We start from the raw sequence: 27,437 nt of genomic DNA, 5'->3' as shown, positions 1-27,437 counted from the left end.
TACACGCTTCTATCAAGCTGATAAAGTGTACGCGATCATTATTGTAAATGCGTTGGTTTTGAACAGCAATACTATCAATTTGTTTTGCCTTCTTCGGTAAGAAACAATGTATTTCAGGCTTTGCATGATGATCTTGGACACCAAGGAAAGGATCGAACCACGTCTCTATTTTAACAGCGACTTTATTGGCCAGGCATTGACACATTCGCACGCGATAAAGTGGCTGTGTGTCCCAGGTGTATCCGACCCAAGGCAGCAATCCAGTCGGCGTCTCTTCTGAACATATCATCGTCTGCTCCGCTAGAGATAATTTGTATAGATTTTATTAGTATTGAAAGATCGAAATGTGGTTTCGAACATTAACTTGTTGTAACTCACCACTTTACAAGATATGCTCAGGCGTACCCAACTTCAAATCAAACTGCCAAGACAACTGCTCGAGTTTTGTTTGAAATGTTCGTTGAAAGTTATGGATTTTCGGACCAAGTTCATAGCGACAAAGGTACAAACTTTATGTCCACTTTGATAATGGAACTATGTCGTCTCGGAGGTGTCAACCAGTCCCGTACTACCCCATATCATGCCATGGGTAATGGCATGGTGGAGCGGTTCAATCAAACACTGTTGAAGATGTTAGGGACACTCGACGAAGATAAAAAGAGCTACTGGAAGGATCATATTGGACCTATGGTTCATGCATATAAATTAACTTTACATGACAGTACTGGATATTTATCGTACTATCTAATGTTTGGTCGCCATCCTAGACTTGCAATAGATGCTTTTCTTGGTTTGAACAGTGATGACATGCATGCGAAGTTTACAAATAAGTAAACACGAAAACTTCGTGAACGTCTTTTCGATGTATATAAGAAAGCCAAAGAATTCGAGAAATTGCAAACAAATTAATAGATTGTCTACTATGGATTTAACTATTTAATACTGAATATGACATGAATACTGCTGTAGTATTTATAGCACCCGAAAGTTCACCTGTTCACCCTCGATTTGATGGGGGTATTTCTAAAAATATTGAATCGGATATTAATCATTTCAGCGAGAATGGTGCGGTTTATGTTATTGGAGATACAAATTCAAAAATTGAACGAAAGTTAGATTATTTTGCGAATGATCGTTGTTTAATTGATTTCGCGTTCATAGACATTGACCATTATATGCCTAGGGCAACTTGTGATTTGAATTCAAACCGCTTCGGAGACTCATTGTTAGATTTATGTATGGCTACACATGTTTGAATTGTTAACGGTATATTACATAACGTTAAGAATAATGGAAAAATACCGTGTTTTCCACATAATGGCAACGTTTAGTTGACTATCTATATACACAGTCCACATTTTTTTTAATATTGTGCACTTTGAAATAAGAGATGTAAATGAATTTTCTAATCATGCCCCTATTGCATATAATCTACAAACTGGAACAACTAGCAAAACATTTGTGAAATGGAATCCTATAAACAAGGACGCTTTTATTTCTTAATTATCGAGCGATATTGTAAATCTTGAGTCAGGTCTAATGCGCGGGATAGAAACTAACAATTAAACAGAGGACCTGGTTTCAATTTTACTCAAAATTTTGTCATAAGGTAATCCCTATTTTGCTCACACTATTAAATCCGATTCAAATAAGTTCGATTCATACGACAAAAATAAACAAAATGGTATAATGCGGAGTTTGAACGAACACGCGAAGAATTTAACGATTCGTTATAGCAAATATAACAAAATTAACATTGAAACCAATAAACAGTCAGTATTTGAAAAAAAGAAATCATACAAATATTATTGTGTAAGTCAGATTTTAATCGTAACTTATGGTGCAAGATTGACAGCCTGCAATCAAACTCACCTTAACAATTCGGAAAAAAAAGTGTTAAACAAGATCCGAACCCGAACGGAGAAGCAATTAATTTAACAGATTTTGCTGAAAGCTTTTAAAACCTGGCAAGAAGGGAATTTATATAATCAAAACAGAAACATGTGTTCGCAATATGACAGCATTTATAACTATATGACAGTTACCCGGAGCCCGATAGATCCATATCACTGGACGAAATTGACATGGCCACGAAACAATTAGGTAATAATAAAGCGTGTTCTGCGGACAATATAATCTAAGAATATTTTAGAAAGTGTCCATGTAATAGGGAGAGCATTGGAATGTTTATTTAATCACACTATTAAGTCTGGGAAAGTCCCACACAGCTGGTCAACGGATCTGATTATTCATCTATATAAAAAAGGCGACCCGTCTTTATCCAATAATTATCGAGGTGTAACCCTTGTGAGTTGTTTTGCGAAGTTATACACTAATATGCGAAACGAACAAAAATGGGCAACAGCTTATGACATTTTAACAGACGCACAATTATGTTTCAAGTCGGGCTTTAGAACTGTAGACGCAATAAATGTCCTTCAATCATTGATTGAAAGTCATATAAACAATAACTGCGGACTTCACAGGCCAATCTGTGATGACACTTTACGCACATGCATTAGGCACAGTTTTCCCAGGACGATGCTCATTTAATTGATTGTTAACGGCAGTACAATGAATAACAGTAGATTATCCGATTCCAGCTTTGCACGAGGTCAGTGCTGTAGGAGAAGAAAACTATGGGTTTCTCTCCAAGCACACAAAACAGGTATTTAATTCCACTTTGTTTCTTTGTTTTTGTTATTTGATTTTACTATGGAAAAACGGGGCTTAATAAATGTTCATAACTTGTCTTTCCAAATGTTCTATGCAGTCTGTACAGGCTAATCAGGTACGACGTTTCCCACGGTTATGGTTTTTAAAAGGAAGTTTCTAATAAGCACAAATCCAGTTTAGATGGAAAGATTGTCCAATATTAGACTGAGCATACTATGGAGGCTAATTTTGGATGAAACTTAACGAAAATGCATTGATGTCACTTTTTTTATCGTTGGTCTATTTATTCGCCACTGAAGAGGTAGGTATTATAGCCATACAGTTCGTTCGTCCATAATGAAGTCCTTAAGTCCATCAGTCTGTTCAGAAAACCTTCATGTCCTCTCAGTATCTCATTTACACTTTAACGGGATTTCATGAAACATTCCACAGATAATACGGCATTGACTAGGCCTATAAAGCATGAGTCAGCTGTACCGAATCAAGGTCACTGTCGCTCTACAAGGTCAAAGATTGCAGCCTCCGTTTTCTTGCACAATCCATATTGCCTTGACGGTTGGGCATGAATATGGCCTCAAATGTTAAAGTTATATAGACTATGTGAAGAAGGTTGGGATCAGTTATGCAATCTCAAGGTCAAAGGTTTGAGCCTTCCTTTTCGCGTCTGCTTTATATTCCCTATGCCCTTTGGCAGATTTTCGTGAATTGTGCCTAAATGTTTAGAGCAATTGAGGTGATGTGCAAAAGGAAATGACGTTCATCTGCCGGCGAAAGGATGATGTCTATTTTTAAGGTCAAACATTAGGGCTTCAATTGTCGTGTTTGCTTCGATATCGTTGAAGGAGTTCATGAAACTTGACAACAATATTTAGTTCGCGCAGAAGGATGTGAGTCAGTTAAGATTGATCCTAGGTTACGGTTTAATTCAAGGTCCAAGGTTTAAGCCCCCATGTTTTATTTCCGCTCACTTTCTCATACTATCTTCGAAGAGTTCGATGGCACTTGGTTCAAATGTTCAGTTTATAGAGATAATAAGCTTAAAGCATGAATAAGTCTCGCTAATCCGAAGCGAACGTCAAATTTCAAGAATAAAAATTGGAGCCGTATATGTCCTTTCCGTTCCAAATATTCTTAACACATAAAAAGATTTTCTAAACACTTGTGTAACACGTTTAGGAAATGAAACGATATGCAGATGGCATTAGTGTGTAACGTCAAATTCAATGTCGATGGCATACTTAACATTCAAAGATAGAGCTTTAATTGCCAATTCCGCTCAATATCTCCTATACCCTTTAAACGATTTTTATGACAGGTGATATAAATGTTTACGTCATTGACAATATATATGTAGCTAAAATGAGACAGTCGGACTGAGTCAATGTCATGTTCTTCATGTTCTTTGTCTATCTATCTATATCTATCTATATATACTGCTAGTCGCCAACAATTAGCATTACAAGCAGGCGCGTGTCAGTGCTATGAAATTAAGGAAGAAGTGTATAGGAGATAAAAAGTAATACATAATGTATTTGTGAGACATAGAAACAAAGGTGATAGTGTTAGTTAAAAGAAGGAATATACAGATAAAAGATTAAAAACAGCCAGTATGGTCACCCCCAGCCTAAACTGGTCCAGGGTAGGTGCCTGTACAATATTGGCTGGTAGAGAGTTCCATAGGACAATAGTGGCTGGATAGAAGGAGAATTTATAGTAGTTGCTTGGAGTGAGGATTTGTCTGAATGTAAGAGGGTGCAAATGTCTAGTGAGCCGGGTCGGAGGAGTGACGTAGGGAGGCATTGGTACAGCAACCAGTCCGTGGACAATTTTATAGAACATCAGTAGCCGGGAGTCATACCTTCTGTTCTCAAGTGAGCGCCACCCTAATTTGTCTAGCATGTGTGTGACACTGTTGTGATATGAGTAATCATTTGTAACCCATCGAGCGGCCCTGCGTTGGACCATCTCGATCTTGTTTATGTTGTGTTGTGTGTGGGGGCTCCACACTGAGCTACTATACTCAAGTTGTGGGCGGACCAGGGTTTTGAAGGCAAATTCTCTAATGCGTGGGTGTTTTATGGGAATGTTGCGTTTGATGAAGTTTAGTGTTTGACTGGCTGTTGCAGTAACCTGGTTTATGTGCTTATTCCAGCTGAGGTCAGATGTGATGCTAACACCCAAGTATTTATCATCACTAACTGTTTCAAGGGTATGACCGTGGAGTGTGTAAGTGGATTTGTACGGACGTTTTGACCTGGTGATGTTCATAACCGTACAATTGGAAGGGTTAAATTCCATATCCCAAGAGTGTTCCCATTTTTGTAGCCGATCTAGATCTTCTTGCAGGGTATTTTGTTCAGTGGGATTGTTGACCGTGATGTAGACAGCAGTGTCATCAGCAAATAACCGGACCTGTGACACTATGTTTTCTGGCAGATCGTTTATGTAGAGCAAGAAGAGGAGAGGGCCGAGAACAGAGCCCCGGGGGACACCTGATGTGACTGGAACCTCGTCTGAATTGTCACCATTTACCAAGACAGACTGAAGTCGACCTATAAGGAAAGATTTGACCCATTGTAATGTGCTATCTTGGATGCCGTGTTGGTGCAGTTTGTAGAGTAACTTCATGTGATTGACCTTGTCGAACGCTTTCGAGAAATCCAGGAGTATTAGATCAGTTTGTTGACCATGAATAAGGTTCCTGGATAAGTCCTCTACAAGTCCTATGAGCTGTGTCTCGCATAACAGTTTTGACCTAAAGCCATGCTGGAGATGGAAAAGAATGTTGTTGACCTGGAAGTGTTTGGTGATGTTTGAGGCGACGATATGTTCCATGACTTTGCAAAGAACACATGTCAGTAAAATCGGCCTATAGTTAGCGGGGTTACTTTTGTCGCCTTTTGTGCAACGGGTTGCTTCATATCACCTTTACCCACTGTAGACTTTTCATGAAAAGTTTTTCTCATTAAGACGATGTTCCGAAGGCACGTGTAAATCACGATGACTCAAGCGAAGTTCAACCCTTTAAGGTAAACAAATCGTGGTCGCGGAAATGGCTGTCTTTTGATCTACCTTTCTATGTTCAGTATCGGTCGTAGGTTAAATATGTAAAAGCACAATTCCTAAAGAATATTTACCAGTCAAATATAGGTATAACTTGTATCGACATATTGAAATAACGTGCGCAAAATATTCTATCTAGCCTAACCAAACACAATTTAAATGAACACTTAATTTGTAATGGTTGTAAAACATGAAACAATAGATTATAACTAAAATATAGTTGAATGTTTCGCATTGCGTCTTACTTGCCCCTAGACATGTGCGATTGCCATATTGATGATTACCACCTGTTCGTCCTCAATGTTGGGGGTCATGCGTTGTTGCCCGCAAGGCAAGGTAGAAATCAGATTAGGCGGTAGTTAATAAATGAAATTAATAAAATCAATGGAACAGAAAAATTTAGGTAGGTTGATAGAAGCCCAGGAAAAGTATAAAACAAGATACATTGGCTAAGCAAATTAAAGCTTCAGAGGGATTCACAATTCACAGGTGAGGACATTATTTCTTTTTTAATATGTGCTATCCAAGCACTATGTTTTTCTAGTTTAAAAATTATATAAGGGCTTCTATAAATTGAACACGAATATCGGAAATGGTACATATCTTAGGTGTTCCAAAGGCTTGTGCCGCTATTATTGATTATATAACGTTCTATTTCATGAGCACCTTTGCCCAATGAAAGATGATGAGGATGATGATTATAATAATAATAATAATAATAATAATAATAATAATAATAATGATAATAATAATAATAATAATAATAATAATAATAATAATAATAATAATAATAATAGAATAAATAAAAAATAACAATAATAATAATTATAGTTATAATAATAATAATAATAATAATACTAATAATAATAATAATAATAATAATAATAATAATAATAATGTCAGTATTTTGTATAAAGAAAAGATTATTTATGTATTTATACGTTAAATTTAAGTTAAACTAGAACATTAATAATGCAAAACATAATTCTAGTCAATTTTAATTGGTCGTTTGGTTTCAGTTCCAAGATGTTCGTCTACGTTATAAGTTCATCCTTTATCGTGCTACTTGTGGCAGTCTGTTGTCAGACCCGTAGGACCCGTAAGTGATTTATGTAATTTCTAATGAGAATAATAAACTTGTTTACAAGTGGAGACTCTCTGTTTCAGGCGCATTGTTTGCAAGTAAGCTGTGTGATGTATGCATTCGTTTATTTTATAAAGTCTATTTATACTGCATAATATTTAGATAACAGTATAACCTATAAGAACCATGCAAGATGGTATGATTGTAACTTGGGAAACAAAGGGACCAATATTGTAGATCACCGGGTCAAAAGTCAATATCACATGCGCTCGTTACATCAAAGTCCACATTTTGTACAGGTAAACTGGCAGTTCGAGTGTGTGAATACCCTGCCATACTTTATATGTAAAATTATTTCGAGAATTGTCGTTTTTAGTTTTTTGCTTGCAAACAACTAAGGTTAATACCGTGTTTTTCAAGCCAGTTTTGTTAGGTACGATTAACCTGATAGCTGTCGCATCTGCGTCAATAAAGAGTTGTATAATTTATGGCAGAGGTTTCAGTTCTTCGCCTATATTCATTCACAAATGGACACATCATGTGAATATCGTGTTAAATGAGTTTATATCTTAACCATCGAAATACATCGTATGTTAATTTTTGATTAAAACGCAGTTTATTTTTTCGACACGTTTACACAGCACTTCAGAGTCGCGTCATGCGATAATGGGTCTAATGGCAAATTTTCCAGCTTGGCTCAAATCTGGTCAGAGGCATTGTTGCCCGCTATAAAACCACTCAGTGTGTTACGGTCTCGTTATGTATTCTGACCAGACTGAGAGATTCGCAGGCTGGTCGATTTTAGATATGATGGGCGCATATGGCATAGGACCCATTTTCGCATGACGCGGTTCTTTTCAAATGGCACATTTTTGCACAAAGCTTTTCGATACAAAGTTGAATTCCAAATAGCAAACTGGCATATAACGGTAGCCTATCAGAGCGTTAAGGAAAACATTCTTGGTTATATAATTAAACTATTTTCCTTTTATCGTGGCAATATACTATTTCTGTAGTGTTTGATTAATCATCTTGAAAGCAAAACTATGCTTATCGATAGCCAATCATGTCTTTCCATTAAAATTTAGTGAGTACAGACCCTGAAATTCTGCGAGATGGATTTTGGCTCGTAATTGTAACTGGGCCACAATTTGAGTTGTTTGAACATGCAGAGAGTAGCCCTGAATTCATTACTTTGAACAGTGCTACATCCTTTACGCTGTGCACAGACACTGTGATGAAGCAAGAGGTCAGAGGATTTCACTCGAATCAGCCTGTGAAATGTTCGATTATATTCATTCGTGTTTGCTGGCGTTATGTAAAGGTCAACCTTGGTAAACCAGCTACGCCTAAACAGCGCATTGGTGTTCTATATTGATCTTAAGGTCAGAGACTGGTTGACACCGTGTGAACTGCTAGGCTAACACGAAATGCATCAACAACAAAGTACGGGTCAACAGGGCTGTCTTTCTTGACTACCTAATTCGCGAGTAGACTAGAAATCTTTTGGGATCTCCCCGCGCAGGTTTTAATTCTGCCGCCAACGCATACTTTTTGCGACGCGTTTTATTTCTTTTCTAACGTAATTTGATTTAATATAGCTTGTAAGCTATGTTTATTTTTAAATGTGTTTGCACCTTTTATGCACATTCTTCAATTTTTTTAATTAAAACAACGTTAAGGCTAAATTGGGTAATTTACTGCTGAAAATACGAATTATGCATGTTGCATTTTAATTTTTATTTTAAAAAGTAAACGGTTAATCTGTATATTTCTTGGTATTTTTGCTGTTTATAGTGTATCTATAAAAACTAAGTTCAAAATATTACTTAAATGATACTATTTTGAATTTTATGACACTTTGTTTTTAACCAACCCAATATCTACTTGGCTGAAACCACTTACATTTCATGGCGCTCTTCCATAGATAACAAGTTATAAAAAAATGTTTGTAAAAGAATATTTATTTCATCTTGTTTAAACTTGAAACACCTGTACTGCATCTGTACACTAAACTGCATGCCCATATTTGGAAATCTGGATGAATTATGGAACTTTCATATACTCCAATGGTGCAAATTAACTGGACAAAAGCCGAGCGTTTCGAAAAAATCAGTATTTTTTTAAAGCATCGACAGCCTACCTAGACATGTGCATGTTGTTCAGTAAAATGATGCTGATTAAGAAAATAATACATTAGATTATATTCGGAAAGGTGCCCATTACGGGTGCGCTACCTTAACAGGTCAGAAGAGTTAGTTATAATGTGGTTACTGACCAATTATCTGCAACCCATCTTGCTACCAGTTGTTTATAAAAAAAAATATAAATTATATTCGATATTTTACATGACTGCCCCAGTGCTCTAAGCCGAGCGGAACTGTCTTTTTTATTAGGATCGGAGTAAGTGTTTGTGTGTCTTATGAATGGATATCGTTGCAGGAAAACTTATCATTTCTGTCGTCAGAGTTGTCAAACGAAAGTACGCTTGGTATTCAAATGCATTATTTTTCTCTTTCCGGGATATTGTTTTCGTATGTTGATGCTGCATTAACAGATATAAGTGTATTTGAAGTGAAAACAACAAAAGTAAACAACGGTTGCGATAGACTGCTATAAACATAGCATATACTGTTAGATGCGCCTAATGTCACTTTAAATCAATGAAATCAATTAGAATTGTGGTGATCTATGTGTTGTTGTTTTTTTATAAATGTAAACTAAATCCCACCCATTTCTGTACGAGGTGTTCAGCCAGGTTTTGTTTTTATTTATCAACATTACATATTTATTATGATATATTGAATACAATTTAGCCCCGAAGAAGCAAAATTTCGCCCCTGTAGACACTTTTATGGAAATTATATTTATGTTTGTAGTTTTCATGGCCGTTTGATTTGCATCATATAGAAGGTCGAACTTCATTTCCTGTTATTGCTATTTTATACACTCAAAGAACAACTGCAGTGCCTTCAGCGTTGATTACATTAACGTTGACTATCCCAAAATTTTACGCGGTATCTGCGATTTAAATGAGAGTTAAACATTAGTTGTGACCAGTGTAGTGAAAGTTATACTTTTTAAATCGGCAATTTACATCCAAAGTCATGAGTGTTTTACTATATAAATATATTTCCCTCAAAGTTATCTGGACTACGTATTTGTAATCAACATAGTCAGTGTAAACGTCGATGTTATTATCAATACTTTACCCATGATACATTTCAATGCAATATATTAAAAGGGGATTTTGGCATGTTTTGAAATGTGTAATTAGATGCTTTATATTGATAAATATGAACATTGGATCTAAAACGCTCTAATAAAAAAAAACAAGAATACAATTTAAGAAAGTAAAAAAGTTACCATTAACTGGACTCGAACCACTAACCACTGAAGTAAAAATCTATCGCTTAAACCACTCGGCCATCCGTGCTCGTACAATGAGTGTTGTATTTTATACTTTATATATGCAATCCTCTTAGTATCACAAAATAAAACGACAGCAACAAAATTCTCAAAATTAGTCAATCGTTTCGCGTTGCAACGCTTTATAATGTTCAAAATTTAAATCGTCAAAAGATGCATATACTTGCTTGATATGTTAGAGCTTGGAAAATATTCAGTACAACTGTTATCTCATAAATATCAGAACTACAACGGAAATTTGTGAATATTTTTTGTTTTAATTAATTTTGTAAATTTACCAAAACGTGAAAAGGCCCCTTTAAGAAAAAGCCATACACAAAACGTAAGAACTATGTATTGTTTTTTCCGCTGCATCATTCAATGACATTTTTGTTTAGTTGCATGCGTACTGAACACGAACACATATGACGCTCAATCAATTTCGTACATTTTTTCTTATTTATTAACCAAAGACATAAAATACCAGTTCAAATTAAGATTCGTCGAATTTTGTGTACGATCGTGTAATCATATCAGTTTGTATTTCGTATCCTATCCGCTCTGAAAATAATATAGAGCTATTCTATGATTTCAGTGTAATAAGCAACGACAATTCTGTCAGATCCTATATTGACTAACTTAATTTGTATTTATGAACGTCTTTATCAGAAACAAGTGTTTTATTTGCGGTGGGAAATGCAGCTTATGTTCCAATTTAAACTATTTGCCCAGCTCTTGTAATTGCAGATACTACTTGGTTGTTAAATACATGGAAGCATTCTGAAATAAATGTTAAATGTCACACATAAACAGTGACATTGATTAATGCCATGTACAACAAGACTATTGTCAAGCAATATGGTCCCCTACCGGTGAAACTCTACCATTTTCAGCAATATTTCTAGACTATGTGTTGACATAGTAACCAGAATTCTTGACGTAGGAACAAAATGAAATGATCTGCATAATCTTCATATTGCCATCTATCCATCTTTTAAGTTTCATGAAAAAATATGAAGAACTTTTAAAGTTATCAAAGGATCAACCATCTTCAACAATATTTCTAGTCCATTTGTTGCCATAGCAACCAAAATTCTTGACGTAGGAACAAAACGAAATGACGTGCATAATCTCCATATTACCATCTGTCCATGTTTCAAGTTTCATGAAAAAATATAAAGAACTTTAAAAGTTATAGCAGGATCCAGAAAAGTGTGACAGACTCACAGAGAGCAAACCATTAGTCCCCTCCGGTTTCACCGGTAGGGGACAATAAAATGTGTTTCATTCCTTCATATTACAGCTCCAAATAATTGTTTATTTACTGCATAAACATATTAATGAGGCAACTATTGCTGTTTGAAATGGCTCACTAAATTGCTAGATATGTTAGATAGTGGTGTTCTGGATATGGTTTCGGCCTAGGGACACGGAGGCCACAGGTTCAATGTTGAAGTGTTACTTAGATCTCTTCTTAGGACACCAAGTACTCCCTGGAAATGGACTCAAATGCTATCAAATAAGACTTAGGCTTGGAATGCAATCGAGCTGAAATAAATAGGTTAAACCAATTTGTTGAGTAACATGCTGTTGTCCTGGGACACTGAAGGTTTGTCTGACAGTCTGCATACGATTGAAATAGTTAAAAGATGATCGGCGGTCTGAAAAACTGGCCTTACACCATGTGCGTAAAGTGCATCCCTTATAATGGACCAGGGATGACACTTTCTTTCTTTACTGGATTTTTACTAAGAAAATGATTCTTTTAAAATAAAAATACAATAAAAGCAGGTGTCTTCCCTGATAAGCCCGTGTGGACTGCACAGTCTAATCTTGGACAACACTTTACGCACATGCATTACATGTTATGAAAGCTCCCTTTTCCCCAAATTAAGGCTCATATGTAAAATGCTAGATAGCTTTATAAATAGTGCAGGCACTGCAAGAACAAGAGATGTGTTGTCAGAAACACAATGTCCCCTTCTGCGTCACTTTGAAGCCATATATTGGACCTTTTACCTTGAAGGATGACCTTGACCTTTCACCACTCAAAATGTGCAGCTCCATAAGATACATATGCATGCCAAATATCAAGTTGCTATCTTCAATATTGCAAAAGTTATGACCAAAGTTGAAGTTTCTGGACAGACGGACAGACTGACTGAGGGACAGACAGACTGACGGACAGTTCAAAAACTATATGCCACCCTTTGGGGGCATAAAAAGTACAACAAACCTAATGTAGGAGCTCAACAATTTATTCATAAATATGAAAATAAATATTTAGTTTAAAATAAAATATAACAAAACGTGAACTGTGTTAAAAAATAATCATTTATTTAAATGTCACAAGCACAATAGTTATCACAGTTAACAAATGCACAATAGTTATCAAATGTTTTGTGTTGAAAATTATTATTAATAACAGGAGAAAAAACAACAACATATCCACATAAATATTTATAACAATAACAATATCTATAACAATAGAAATAATATTAAAGGATGCAATTTATGTATGTGTGCACAATAGTTATCACAGCTCAATAGTAGACACAATTTAAAAAAGTAAGTTGAGTATCATGTATGGCACCTGCCCATTGGTCTTGGTCATGGTCTTGAACAATGAAGCCATGATATAGTTGATTTACCCATTTATGCCTAGTGGACTCTCCCATCCTTTTAAATTGGATCAATTAATTTCCAAAACTATGGATGTCTAGTATATTTATTTCTATATTTAGAATATTTCTTACAGAAATTCCATTAAGCAAACAGCGCAGATCCTGATGAGACGCCGCATCATGCAGCGTCTCATCTGGGTTAACACTGTTTGCCAAGGCCTTTTTTTCTAGACGCTAGGCATATATGGTTAAAATTATAATTTCACAATTAACCGTTTTGAATGGTGTAAATACTTAAAACTTGAACATAATAATTTGGAATAAGAGGAATATCCTGTGTGGGTATTCACGGTTCCTCGAGCAAAAACATTGACTTTCTTATCACATTTTTCTTTTTGAACTGTATCCAAAGATTTATGTTAATAATGAGATACGATACCTAACATCTCAGCAATATAAAGTATTTAAAGACAATTTAATGTAAGCAAGTGTTCCGGTCGGACACATATGCCCCCAAAACATGACCTTGACCTTTGACCTAGTGACCTGAAAATCAATAGAGGTCATCTGCCAGTCACAAGCAATGTACCTATGAAGTTTCATGATCCTAGGCCTAAGCATTCTTGAGTTATCATCCAGAAACCATTTGATGGACGGACCAACAGATGGACCGACCGACATGTGCAAAACAATATACCCCCTCTTCTTTTAAGGGGGGCATAAAAATACGTATTAAATTACCTCAGACTCTTGGTAGTTGTCATGAATATATATATACTTAAAATAGTTAAAATAACGACAGGGTTTTTTTTGGCCGATTTTATAGCCGAAATTCGGCTATGTTCCCAATCCCAAAAAGTTTACTTTTTTCCCAAAATGTGGCAAAAAATTCCCAATTTACAAAAAAAGAAATTTTTTTTTTTTTTTTTAGAAAGAAGTGTCTAATGTGTATTTTATCTCAATTTTAATTCAATTACCTCAAACAAAGTATTATATGATTTTTTTTTTTAATTTGAATGATTATAAAGAGTTATATCAAATTAAGTATTTCCCTTGTCTGTGGACTTTTCGTGTGGAAAAAAAAGGCTAATGAATTTATTTTCCCAATTTCATGAAAATGCAGATAAAATTCCCAAATACAAAGCCATGGGCTATCTTCCCAAAAAGTGGAAAAAAAACCTGAACGAAGCTTTATGAACATGGGTTCTGACCTCAAATCTCCATTTTTTCAAAAACTTTCGCCAGGCGCCCGCTCTTCATATCCAACTGTACCTGGCGTATTTCGTCATCAAAATTAGTCGTCCCAGACACAAGCATTCCAAACATCTTGTCCAGCTTCGTCAAATCTGGTCGGGCAAAGTCGAAAATGAACCGCATTGGTTTGTGGCCGTTGGCTTCCAATTTGGGTACCATATCACCGCGAGAATTCTGATTATGGAAGAATGAGACGAAGACGAGCTTCGCTGGGTACACTTCGTCGTGGTACTTCTGGTACAGGCCATGGAAGCTAAAGTGGCAAAAAACCCAGCTAAGGGCCTTGTTTCTAAAAACTTTTAACTGCCAGATAAGTTAATAGATGTTAATTTTTTTAGATCAAGTTATTCATGTGACTTGTTAACCCTTTAATATATGTCTTCATTGTAAAGACATTTGAATGCTCAAATAAGTTGCATATGTTGATAATATGAGCCTTGTTCTGAGAAAACTGGGCTTAATGCATGTGCCTAATCAGGGACAACACTTTCTGCCTAAACTTGATTTTCGGTAAGGAGGAACTTCCTTGAACTAAAAATGTCATAAAAGCGGAAAGTGTCGTACCTGATTAGCCTGTGCAACCTGCACAGGCTAATCTATGACCACACTTTAAGCACATGCATTAAGCCCAGTTTTCTCAGAACGCGGCTCATATTATTGCTGTAGACATTTATTATATTTGGGTCTGAAGTTAACAGACAATACCTTGAGGAACCATTAGTTCAATTAAATTTGTATGCGCTTCTTTGAAGAAGCCGGGGGGAAATTGAAAGTATCTTTGAGGAGGTTCCCTTAACTCTACCACTTATATTTAACCACTCAGACCCACTCACTTAGTCTTTTTAGAAAATCAAATTAAATTAAAAACCTGTGTTACTTGATTAAATTTTAAAACTTTCAATGCTAATCCCAAGATACTGATGAGCAGAAAACAGCATAAAACCTGAACAGATTGCAAATAACTAGAAGTTCAGTTTAATGCTGTCTGCTGCTCATCAGTACCTTAATGATGGAAAATAACCCTTTAAAACTTAAATCTAGAAGAAAAAAATCATAACTTAAACAAATTTAATTAAATTAAATTTAAACAAAATTTAAACAAATCTAGAAAGAAATTTCCGTACAAACACAACAAAATGCGTATGCAAGTAGTAAATGGTTACTAGGAAACGGGTTTTCTTACTTATCGCCATGACTCTGGCCATTCTCTTCTTCATCAGTCACAATGATGAACGTCTTCACGACCTCCTTTTTTTCATAAAAAGGCCATAGACTGGCTGCAGGGGTTGTACCACCTCCTGCCTGCATCTCAACAGCTAGGTTTAGAACCTGCATTAAAACAAGAAACGGTCGGAGACAGGTGATGCTCCCCAAAGTTTTTTTTTTGTCACAATATTGCACTACATGTATATATTCAGATAAAAGGAAACGTCTTGAGGGCACAGTAGTTGGGGGGACAAGAATTTTTTTATTTAGAAAATTTCAAAGGGCCATAACTCTGTGAAAAATCATCTGACCAGAACCGCTGATAATTTGCACATCTTCTCTTGGTAGTGAAGCTTCCCATAAAGTTCCATTGAATTCCGGTCATTTGTTGCTGAGAAATAGCCCGGACGAAAATTGTTCAAGGACAGACACTTGGACGGACAGACAAAGCAGCGACTGTATGCTCCCACCCAACAAAATTTGGGGGAGCATAAAAAGTATGATTGAGCGTTGCTCTGGGAAAATGGGGCTTAACACAAAATTTGCTAAAATATTTTTTAATTTTACCACCAATATGGTGAATAATACAACCTATGCTCTCAGAAACGGGACTTAATGCATGTACGTGTTGTCGTCAAAGATAAGCCTGTGTAGTCTTCACAGGCTTATCAAGGACGACACTTTCCGCCTAGAATGGATTTTATGTTTAGAAGAAACTTCATTTAAACAAAAAAACTTCATTAATGTTGAAATTGTTGTTCCTGATTAGACTGTACAGGCTAATATTGGATGACACGTTACCTACATGCATATAGGCTCATTTTTCCAGAGTGATTCTCATATATTTACATATTATTTTTAATATTGATGGTGCAATTTAAAAATCTTTTAGCCATTTTTTTATTTTGAGCAAATAATGTGAAAATAAAAATAAAAATTAGACTCATGGTATTGTATGCTTTCTAGTGGTTTATAGGAAGATATCACACGTAAATAATTGGTATATCACTGTTTTAAGTTGTGAAAAAAAACTATAATGTATTTTATGTTTATACTTATGTGATATCGCATATAGTTGATGAAACACCACATTGCAAGTTAAACACAACCATTTAATAAAGAGTGTTATGTGAAGAATGTTACATCACCTTGATTAAAGTCTTGAGTAAACTATTTGTGACTTAAGTATGAGCCACTGAGCCCAAATACACAAAGTTCTTGAGGGGAATACTCCTAAACTTTGCACAATTTTGTAGAAAGTGAGTATGACTATTGAGTGTTTCAGGTCTTGTTAAAATTTAAATGAAAAAAAAATGCTAACAAGAAATGTGTTTGTCAGAAACACAATGTCCTCTTCTGTGCCGCTTCGATTTAGTTTTTTGACCTTTGACCTTGAAGGATGACCATGACCTTTTACCACTCAAAATGTGCAGCTCCATGAGATACACATGCATGCCAAATATGAAGTTGCTATCTTCAATATAGCAAAAGTTATTGCAAAATGTTAAAGTTGGCGCAAACCAACAGACAGACCAACAGACAGGGCAAAAATAATATGTCCCCCACTATGGTGGTGGGGGACATAAACATGGTTCTTATTTTATCATCCTGTGAGCGTTAACCAATGGATTTGACATTGACATTCTGAATATTTGATATGAAATCAGTCTTAAACTGCATCTTAAGTTAAGACTTCCCAATGAAGCTTCCTGAATACTGGCCCAGATCGTCGATTTATGATTACCTCTTCAATGTTCTTAGGTACATATGGAGGGACGATATTTTCAGTGTTGAAGAACACGAGTTGAGCCTGACATATTGCTGTCAGCAGGCCTGCGATGATGGAACTTGTTCTTATCGCCACTTGCATCGAGCCAGACGCGTCCCCTATCACAACTATTGGGGACTCCAGAGAGAGGCTAAATAAAAAATACCGTAAATAGACATGACATATTACCCTTTCCCACTCAGATGCAAAGTGAAAATTGCTATGAGCAAACAGCATAAAACCAGAACAGCCAGCAAGTAACTTGCAGTCTGTTCAGGTTTTATGCTGTTTGCTGCTCATCGGTATTTAAGGGTTGGAAATAAAGCCTTTAAAACTTGAATCTAGTAAGAAAGGTCTTCAATTAAATACAACGATCTAAGGGACTACAAAGGCGTCAAAATACGAATCTAAGTGGTAAAGGGTTTAGAGCCACTAATAACAGCCATGGCCTGCTTCTTTTTGTCCAAATTGAATTTTGAATTTCTTTGTGGGATAAAAACCTATTCTAAACCAATGTCCATTCAAGTGAGTTAAAGAATCATAACAAGAGGTAATTAAAATTTTCTAATATTAGCAAAAACAACAAATTAGCAAATACAACAGGCAAACTGCACTTAGGTTTGCATATTCCTTGGAAAGTGTGTACACAACTGCTTGGAATTCATCAAAGCATATCAATCTGTGTGAAAATCTGCAAAGAAAACAATTCTTCACAATTTGGCAAAAAAGCATGACACAACTTTTTCGACATCAGTAAGAGACAAACACAAAACAATAATGCTGACCTAATAGCGTCCATCTTTTTCTGTCCCAAGGGCAACAACTCCTTGAAGAATGGCGCCTTGGTCTCGTCTGTCTTTCTCTCCTTCCCATTTTCACCGTAACCGTAGCTGTTTTGCTGCAGACCCTCTCGATACATCTTGATCGCCAGAAGACGTTCCAGAAGCTTGCCATTAGGCAGAGTAATCTCTTCCCCTGCCTGGACACGTCTTGTTATAACCTCGTCCACTTCAGTGCACTTCAGTTCGTCGTACCACCTAACAAACAGCAGATGGTTTTTTTTAAACTGAATAACATGTACCCACTTTTTTATCAGATAATTCCCTGTAACAAAAAACACCCCAAAATTTACATCAAATAGGGAACTTTCAAATTGTTCCAATCAGTGAATAGGGCTTCAGAAATTTTCATCTGGCTACAACATTTTTTTCATAAAACCCAGTAAAGCAGATAAAATGTGAAGAATTTATGTGTTAACCATAAATCTGTCAAAAGAAAATTTTGGGCCACTGGAGCCCTAATGTGTTATTTGAAATCCTTGTATCTTGACTTTTTAATTTGTCATCCAAGATTGCCTTATCAAATAATCACACGTATTCAACCATTATGTCATAGATCTTATAGAATAAACATTCAACAGTAAAACAATTTATTTTGCATAGAAAATAAAACAGAAATTATTTTTTTTTGGTCAAATCGCTATTCTCATGCAATTTTATGGCTTCTGGTCCTTTTTTAGGGAATTAACGATACATGTATATCTTTTGCTCACAACAAATAAACAATATCATCAATATTCTCCGATATATTAAAGAACGTGCAAAGAATCAAAAAGGCAAGGCATGTGTACATAGGGCATGGATGCCCCCCCCCCATTCAACATTTGTCTAAAAACGTTGATCTCAAATTGTGACCATGATGTTGACCTCTAATTGTTACCTTGATGTTGACCTCTAATTGTTACCTTGATGTTGACCCCCTCTAATTGTTACCTTTATGTTGACCTCTAATTGTTACCTTGATGTTGACCTCTTATTGTTACCTTGATGTTGACCTCTTATTGTAACCTTGATGTTGACCTCTAATTGTGACCTTGATATTGACCTCTAAATGCATCCTTGATGTTGACCCCTTATTGCTACATTGCTGCTGACCTCTAATGGTTACTTTGTTGTTGACCTCTAATTGTTGTCTTGATGTTGACCTCTAATTGTTACCTTGTTGCTGACCTTAAATTGTTACCTTTATGTTGACCTCTTATTGTTACCTTGATGTTGACCTCTAAGTGTTACATTGATGTTGACCTCTAAGTGTTACCTTGACATTGACCTCTAATTGTTGCCTTGACCTTTGAGTTAGGGACATGAGTAGTACAGATTACAAATTGTCTTATGATGCTTGACATGTGTGCCTGATTTTTTTCAACCCATATAAAGGGAATCATAAAATAATAGAATTACAGAAATCAACTAATCAATTGGGTTTGTGCACAGAAATTGGTAATATTACTTCTACAGGCTCCAGGGCCAGTATATACACCAACCACTGTTTTAACGAAAGTCTGAAATTAACCCATTTATGACTAGCGTCTAGAAAAAAAGCCTTGGCAAACAGCGAAGACCCAGATGAGACGCGGAATGATGCATGGGTCTGCACTGTTTGCTTACAGGAATTTCTGTAGGAAATATTCTAAATATAGAAATAAATATACTAGACATCCCTAATTTTGGATATAAATTGATCCAATTTAGAAGGATGGGAGAGCCCACTAGGCATAAATGGGTTTAAGAATATTCCAAAAACTGTGATGCACTAAAACTACATGATAGTAATGTCTAGCATGACAGTTTACCCTTTGAATGCTGGGATATTTGTCGTCTGCTAAATTGGTGTCTGCTGAATTTCTAAAATCATCATTTTCTTAACTTTTTTTACAAAGACCACTATCAGAATAGCAAACAGTTTAGATCCTGATCAGACGCCACGTTTTGTGGCGTCTGATCAGGATCCAAACTGTTTGCAAAGGCCTTTAAAATTCGGTTCCCGCGCTAAAAGGGTTAACAGCTATAATTATATAATTATTTTTATTGTTTAGAACAATATGATAATGATATCAACACCATTATTTAGCCTGTTAATACGCAAACTCTGAGGTATTTTTTTGAGTAAAAGACTTATTATTCTTAAGTCTTACAATGGTTAGGTAAATATGGACCCAGATCTGTGATTTTGGTCTTCAGTAAGCCTGATGCAAGCTCTTACCAAATCACTGTATCCAATTTCCTCTCATATGAAGCTATCCGTCCCTTCGATTCGTTCGTGAGAGCAGTCAAGTGTGACTTCACATGAGTGTATGGGATGGGGAACTCCTGTATCAAGCTATTCACATTCTCGGCAGTAACATTGCAACACCGCTGAACCATAGACCCCTCTGGGGCGGGACCACCATAGCAGTATTCCAGGAACCAATCTAGGGCGGGAAAATCCTAAAAAAGTTGGAGAAACCAGTCAAAGGAAGTGAAATCTTGAAAGTTGGAGGAACCAGTCAAGGGAGGGGAAATCCTGGAAAAGTGTGAGAAACCAGTCAAGGGACAGGAAGTCCTGAAAAGTTTGCGGAACCAGTCAAGGGAATGGAAATCCTGAAAAGTTGGAGAAACCAGTCGGAAATCCTGAAAGTTGGAGGAACCAGTCCAGGGAGGGGAAATCCTGCAAAGACTTGAAGTAACCAGTCAAAGTAGGGCATATCCTATAAAAATATTGAGCCGGGTTCTGTGAAAACAGAGTGTAATGCATGTTCGTATAGTAACGTCCCAATGTGTCAATGAGCCCCGTTCTGTGAAAGTTTAATTGCATGTGCGTAAAGTGTCATCCCAGATTTACCTGTGCAGACGACACTTTTGACTTTTATAGATTTTTTTAAAAAGGAAGTCTCTTAGTGAAAATCCAGCGAAGGCAGTAAGTCTCTTTTTCTTGGACTACACAGGCTAATCTGGGATGACTCTTTAAGCACATGCTTTGAGCCCAGTTTCCCAGAACGCAGCTAAATTAAATCTGGGCTAACAATGGTAAATTGAGACGGTGATTATTCTGCATCTGGGAGGTCCAACGTTTATTCGCTTCCACAAAAATCAATAATTTCAAACCCACTTTAAAGAAAGTGTTGATTATTTTTGGAAGAAAACTCATGACTGTCTTTATAACAAAAATTTTGTATATCAAACAGACCAACAAGTCTCATTTGCTGGTCTCAATATTGGTGTAGATTTGTCATTGAAAATGAAATGTCTTGGGTTTGTTACCCTATCCAGGAGCCTTATTGCCCTATTCAGGCTAGATTTCATCTTAAGGTCACATTGCTGTAATGGATTTTGTGTATGTTTGCCACCAGTAACCATAATACGTACTCAGGGAAGACTCAACTTCTCTTCAGGTCACTGTTAGTTTACAGGATATGGTATATGCCTATCAAACAGGGAGTTTCGGGTTCAATCCCAATTAAGGAAGTGTCTTAAGATCTTTTCTAACAACAGCAAGTACTGCTTTTTCTTTGGAATGGATTTGATGGTGTTTCTATAGGCCCAAGGATTTTGTGGCAATTTAGAAAAAAAAGCTTTAAACTACATTTTTTTATGCATTCAAGAAAAAATACAGTATTAATTAAATTGTTACCTGTTTAGGATGAAAATGACAAATGTCGGCCAACTTCGTCCAGGGATCCTTGGGAAAATGTAAAGCGTAGAACTCCAGTTCTTCTTTCGTGAAATGCTTTACCCAACTTCGAACATGTTTACAGATGGCCCCACTGGCTGTGCCATGCTGCAAGTAAATTATGTTGATTGAAAAACAACAACAAAAGATTTCAGTGATGTTTCCATGTAGTTGATCTGGTGGACCCATAAAGATAGGAAGATCACAGAGTTTCATCCCTACTTTATGCATAGTTTAACCCTGGAAATCAATTTTAAAACCTCAAAATACGCATTCAATAAAATAAGTACATTTTTAACTAGCCAGCCTTGGCACTGGTAGGCTAATTTAATCAAGTCAAATCGACTGGGAACTGGCGCTATAGAAATCACTAAGTCGACTAGGGGCATGAGGTGTGGGCACCAAAAGTGTCATTGTCAGCCACAGTAAAGTCTGAATCATTCTCATTTCGATATTTATTGTTGCTTTATTGAAAACAAGTAGCCGAATGAACATTTTTTTAAAACGTTTGCTAATGTGTACCCATCAGCTATCAGACTTAGTTTTCACAGAGTAAGGCATGTAATACTCTACAATTATTTCAACTTACCAACGGTTTATGCTTGTTCAAGTTGTCGATGTCCGACTTCAGTTTGCCAATTGTTGTGGGTTTCACTTTGCCGGCAGATGTCTGTAAACGTTTCATCTTCTTTTCAAGGACACGAATTTGGCGCCCAGAGTCCAGCAAAGTCACGGCTTTGAGAACTTCAAGCAGCCCAAAGTTGTCTTTGTTCTGGAGAAAAGCGTCCGCCAACTCATAGTCATGTCTCGCCCAGGCGGCTGCGAGGGCTCTGATTCTAGCATCTGAAATTTGCAGATAAAATTGAAATTTAAGTTAACCCTTTACCACTTAGATACGTATTTTTACGCTTTTGTAGTCCCTTAGAAAGTTAAATTAAATTTAAGACCTTTTTACTAGATTAAAGTTTTAAAGGCTTTATTTCTAACCCTTAAATACTAATGAGCAGCAAACAGCATAAAACCTCAACAGACTGAGAGTTACTCACAGGCTGTTATGATTTTATGCTGTTTGCACATACATACATACTCTGCCCTGTGTCTACTCAATCATACGTGATCTGCCCTATGTCTATGCAATTATACGTACTCTGTGCTATGTCTACTCAATCATACGTACTCTGCCCTATGTCTATGCCTAGTATCACTGTATTAATCATACGTACTCTGCGCTATGTGTACTCAATCATACGTACTCTGTGCTATGTCTACTCAATCATACGTACTCTGCCCTATGTCTATGCCTAGTATCACTGTATCAATCATACGTACTCTGCACTATGTGTACTCAATCATACGTACTCTGTGCTATGTGTACTCAATAATACGTACTCTGCGCTATGTGTACTCAATCATACTTACTCTGTGCTATGTGTACTTAATCATACCTACTCTGCGCTATGTCTACTAAATCATACGTACTCTGTGCTATGTCTACTCCATCATACGTATTCTGCACTATGTCTACTCCATCATACGCACTCTGCACTGTGTCTACTCAATCATGCATACTCTGCACAATGTCTACTCAATCATATGTACTCTGCGCTATGTCTACTCAATCATACGTACTCTGTGCTATGTCTACTCCATCATACGTATTCTGCACTATGTCTACTCCATCATACGTACTCTGCACTGTGTCTACTCAATCATACATACTCTGCACAATGTCTACTCAATCATATGTACTCTGAGCTATGTCTACTCAGTCATATGTACTCTGCGCTATGTGTACTCAATCATACGTACTCTGCGCTATGTCTACTCAATCATACATACTCTGCGCTATGTCTACTCAATCATACGTACTCTGTGCTATGTCTACTCCATCATACGTACTCTGCATAATGTCTACTCAATCATATGTACTCTGAGCTATGTCTACTCAGTCATATGTACTCTGCGCTATGTGTACTCAATCATACGTACTCTGCGCTATGTCTACTCAATCATACATACTCTGCGCTATGTCTACTCAATCATACGTTCTCTGTGCTATGTCTACTCCATCATACGTACTCTGCACTGTGTCTACTCAATCATAGGTACACTGCGCTATGTGTACTCAATCATACGTACTCTGCACTATGTCTACTCAATCATACGTACTCTGTGCTATGTCTACTCAATCATACATACTCTGCACTATGTCTACTCAATCATACGTACTCTGCACTATGTCTACACCATCATACGTATTCTGCACTATGTCTACTCTATCATACATACTCTGCACTATGCTACTCAATCATACATACTCTGCACAATGTGTACTCAATCATACATACTCTGCACTATGTGTACTCAATCATACATACTCTGCACTATGTTTACTCAATCATACGTACTCTGTGCTATGTCTACTCAATCATACGTACTCTGCACTATGTCTACTCAATCATATATACTCTGCACTGTGTCTACTCAATCATACATACTCTGCACTATGTCTACTCAATCATACGTACTCTGCACTATGTCTACTCAATCATACATACTCTGCACTATGTCTACTCAATCATACATACTCTGCACTATGTCTACTCAATCATACGTACTCTGCGCTATGTCTACTCAATCATACATACTCTGCACTATATCTACGCCATTATTCTGCAGGACAGCCATAGCGGCTGCATATCTGTCACGGTTCTGCTGCTGCCCCTCGTAATGCTGGTCTGCAGAGACGTTGCCCACAAAATATGAGGTAACGTCAGTCTCGATATTCAACTCCTTGGGAGTTGTCGTCGTCTCTTCCCTGGGCTTTGACTGGGAACCTGTATTGCGACCTCCTCTTCCCCGGCTTGAACCACGACCCCTTCCACCACGACCTAGAAATGATAATATATCACAATAACAGGTATTTCAATTTAAGCAGAATCCTGCTTTAGATGCAAACATTTTGAAACTTTCTCACTGTTGACCCCTGCAAATAATCTGCATTGCACTAATTTGACCAAGAAGTTTACTCCAAAATATACGATATCATATGACAACCAATTTCTTTTTTTGCGTTGTATTTTACTCAAGTTTATTTAAAAGATGTGAAGACTTTTAAATAAATACGCAGAAACAAAATAACTCCAGAAGAGTTCAAGCATGAGGTCATTTTACTTCTGGTTTTCAAATTCAATTAGAATCACTGAATAATAGGTGAAGCCAATCATAGAAGTGTGCCTAGTTGGGGTTCGAATCCAAGACCACTAGAATACTAGCAAGGTGTTGTAACAATGAGCCTTCTAGGCTGCTAGTTATTACTAAGGAACAGTATATAATTAAAAAAAAAACTGTTCAAACATTCAAAACAGAAATTTAAATGGATTGAATTGTTAAGTGTTGGTCAGTATTTTGGTAAATATTTGTATCATAGTTCTGTGCTACATAATATAAAGAATTGAATTTTAGCAGAACACAACCAAATGTGTCAAGGGAGTCAGGCAAGGTTACTACTTTCTTACAAAGCAATTAAGGACATATGTTGAATACTGAATTACTTTTTATATTTTGCAAATTTCACTCAAGCAAATTTTTAGACTCATTTAAACATTAACTAAATTCTCACCAAAGGTCTCAATAATTAGAATGTAGCCAGTGTACGTTATCACATTAGATTTGTTATCTCACTACCAGCTATTAAACGGGCCTTTTCACAGATTTTGGCATGTATTGAAGTTTGTCATTAAAAGCTTTATAGGGATAATTGTAAACATTGCATCTAAAAAGCTCCAGTACAAAAACAAAAATAAAATTAAAGAAATTAAAAAAGTGAACCCTCAACAGGGCTCGAACCACTGACCTCTGGAGTAAACGTCTATCACTTAGACCACTCCGCTCATGCAATGAGTAATGAATTTTATATTTTTTATAAACAATCCTCGTAGAATGACAAAATATAACAACAACAACAGAACTCTTTTAATTATTCAATCGTTTCGCGTTGCAATGCTTAATATTTTTCTGGTTTTTTATTCGTCAAAAGAGGCATACACATGTATAATGGATATTTAAGAGCATGGTGAAAGTTCAGTATTACTGTTTCCTCACAAATATCATAACTAACAACGAAAATTTACAAATCTGAAACAATTTTTTAATTTTGTCAATTTACCAAAACTCAAAAGGCTACTTGTCATAAAAGCTAAGAGCATTCAAGAAGAACAACTCAGAGGGTATCATATGTTTACCTCTTTCTTAATAATTTAAGATTATTTTAAGTATTTGTAACATTGTAGTTTGTACAAGTAAGAGGGGACCTGTACATTTGTATGGGTCCCTACGGCAATTATAAATACTTGAGATTTGATCTGCGAAACTGAAGCCAAATACATGTACATGAGAAAAACAAGTCGCCCCAGAGTAGCGGACTGCACAGACTAAATCTGGGACGACACATGCATTACGCCCCGTTTTCCCAGAGCGAGGCTCAATCACTTTAAAGGGATCTTTTCACGGTTTGGTAAATTGACAAAATTGAAAAAGTTGTTTCAGATTCGCAAATTTTCGTTTTAGTTATGATATTTGTAAGGAAACAGTATTACTGAACATTTATCATAGTCCAATATAGCCATTATATGTATCTTTTGACGATTTGAAAACCTAAAAATTATAAAGCGTTGCAACGCGAAATGATTGAATAATTTGGAGATTTCTGTTGTTGTCGTTTAAATTTACAAAACTATGAAGATTACTTATATAAGGTATAAAATACTTAGTCTGTGTATACTCGGCGGAATAGCCGAGAGGGCTAATGCGTTTTTACTTCAGACTTACTTCAGGACTCCGGGGGTCACTGGTTACTTTTTTTTCCTTGTTTTAATTTTATTCTTTATTTTTTACTGGAGCTTTTAAGATCCAATGTTTACATTTATCAATATAAAGCATTTAATGACAAACTTCAAAATATGCCAAAATCTGTGAAAAGGCCCCTTAAATCAGTGTTGAACTTACCTCTTCCACCACGACCACGTCCTCTTCCTCGGCCACGCATGATTAAGACACAATCAAAATATCTTGTGAAAATGCCTAAAAGCTTTCAAGTTGTTGCCCTGTTCCGATATTATTTACAATTGCACAAGTCTGTCTGATTGCACTTTGTCCTTTGGTTAATTTGGCTCAATCAATGATTTTCATGCACCAAATATGTGGCCTGAGATTTTCAGGTGTCAAAGAATCTTAGTTTCGTGTGTTATTTCATGTTTATTCGTTTAGTTTGCTCAATGTCAGGCTTATTTATATGGATAAAGACTTCGTTCGCTATTGCACAACACACATGTTTACAAACATTACACCTCACAACACCAGTCAATAATCATGGGCCAAAATGTAGTCCTAGATTTAATTATGTTTCTGAAATAAAGATAAGGATACCATTATATTAATTTGTAGTGGTATCAAACTTCAACTAGAGTCAAATGTTTTACAAATACATTATTTATTTATGTGTTTCATACTATTTGTACATATCTGCCGACAATATATTCATACGCGTTCGTCGTACGTAAACGCTTGCACAATATTTCAACAGAAAGCGAAAGCACGCCTAGAAAACATTGGACCTATCACTGTTGTGATGTCAAAAAACAATATACATTAGCTTGCAAATAAGTCAAGAGTAAGTGCATACCACTTATTCTTGCGCTTTTAATTATGTTTAAGGTATATAAATACAATTTCATAATGCAACTCTCAAGTTTAAGTCCCCAACCATGGAACATAATGGAATGCAAAAAAATCATACGTTCTCAACTTGTTAAGAAAGAAAACAAAATTTAATTCAGTGAAAATTATTTTGTTTGTAATTAATGTA

The 27,437-nt window shown here is 36.2% G+C and overlaps 1 protein-coding gene across 1 annotated transcript; it reads right to left on the bottom strand.

The window, feature by feature from the left end:
* Positions 1 to 12,547: 12,547 nt before the first annotated feature.
* On the bottom strand, positions 12,548 to 26,919 carry LOC127851660 (uncharacterized). The gene is made up of 9 exons (XM_052385480.1): positions 26,579 to 26,919; positions 24,220 to 24,462; positions 22,161 to 22,414; positions 21,533 to 21,679; positions 20,126 to 20,349; positions 17,869 to 18,120; positions 17,060 to 17,234; positions 15,293 to 15,438; positions 12,548 to 14,362 (listed from the first exon to the last, which is right to left on the bottom strand). Exons 1-9 carry the CDS (start codon positions 26,616 to 26,618, stop codon positions 14,068 to 14,070), a joined length of 1,776 nt encoding a protein of 591 aa, XP_052241440.1. The 5' UTR covers positions 26,619 to 26,919; the 3' UTR covers positions 12,548 to 14,067.
* Between the last annotated feature and the right edge of the window lie 518 nt (positions 26,920 to 27,437).

This window comes from Dreissena polymorpha, chromosome 11 (assembly GCF_020536995.1).
Source record: "Dreissena polymorpha isolate Duluth1 chromosome 11, UMN_Dpol_1.0, whole genome shotgun sequence".
Taxonomy (NCBI): domain Eukaryota; kingdom Metazoa; phylum Mollusca; class Bivalvia; order Myida; family Dreissenidae; genus Dreissena; species Dreissena polymorpha.
This window is presented reverse-complemented; position numbering and strand designations above follow the sequence as displayed.

What these genes read in the sequence shown, in the direction of transcription:
- LOC127851660 (XM_052385480.1), bottom strand. Translation starts at nt 26,618, where the DNA reads ATGCGTGGCCGAGGAAGAGGACGTGGTCGTGGTGGAAGAG. An exon ending in TGAACAAGCATAAACCGTTG is followed by an intron (nt 21,680 to 22,160) that starts GTAAGTTGAAAT and finishes ATTTACTTGCAG; the next exon opens with CATGGCACAGCCAGTGGGGC. An exon ending in AAAAAGATGGACGCTATTAG is followed by an intron (nt 17,235 to 17,868) that starts GTCAGCATTATT and finishes TTTTTTATTTAG; the next exon opens with CCTCTCTCTGGAGTCCCCAA.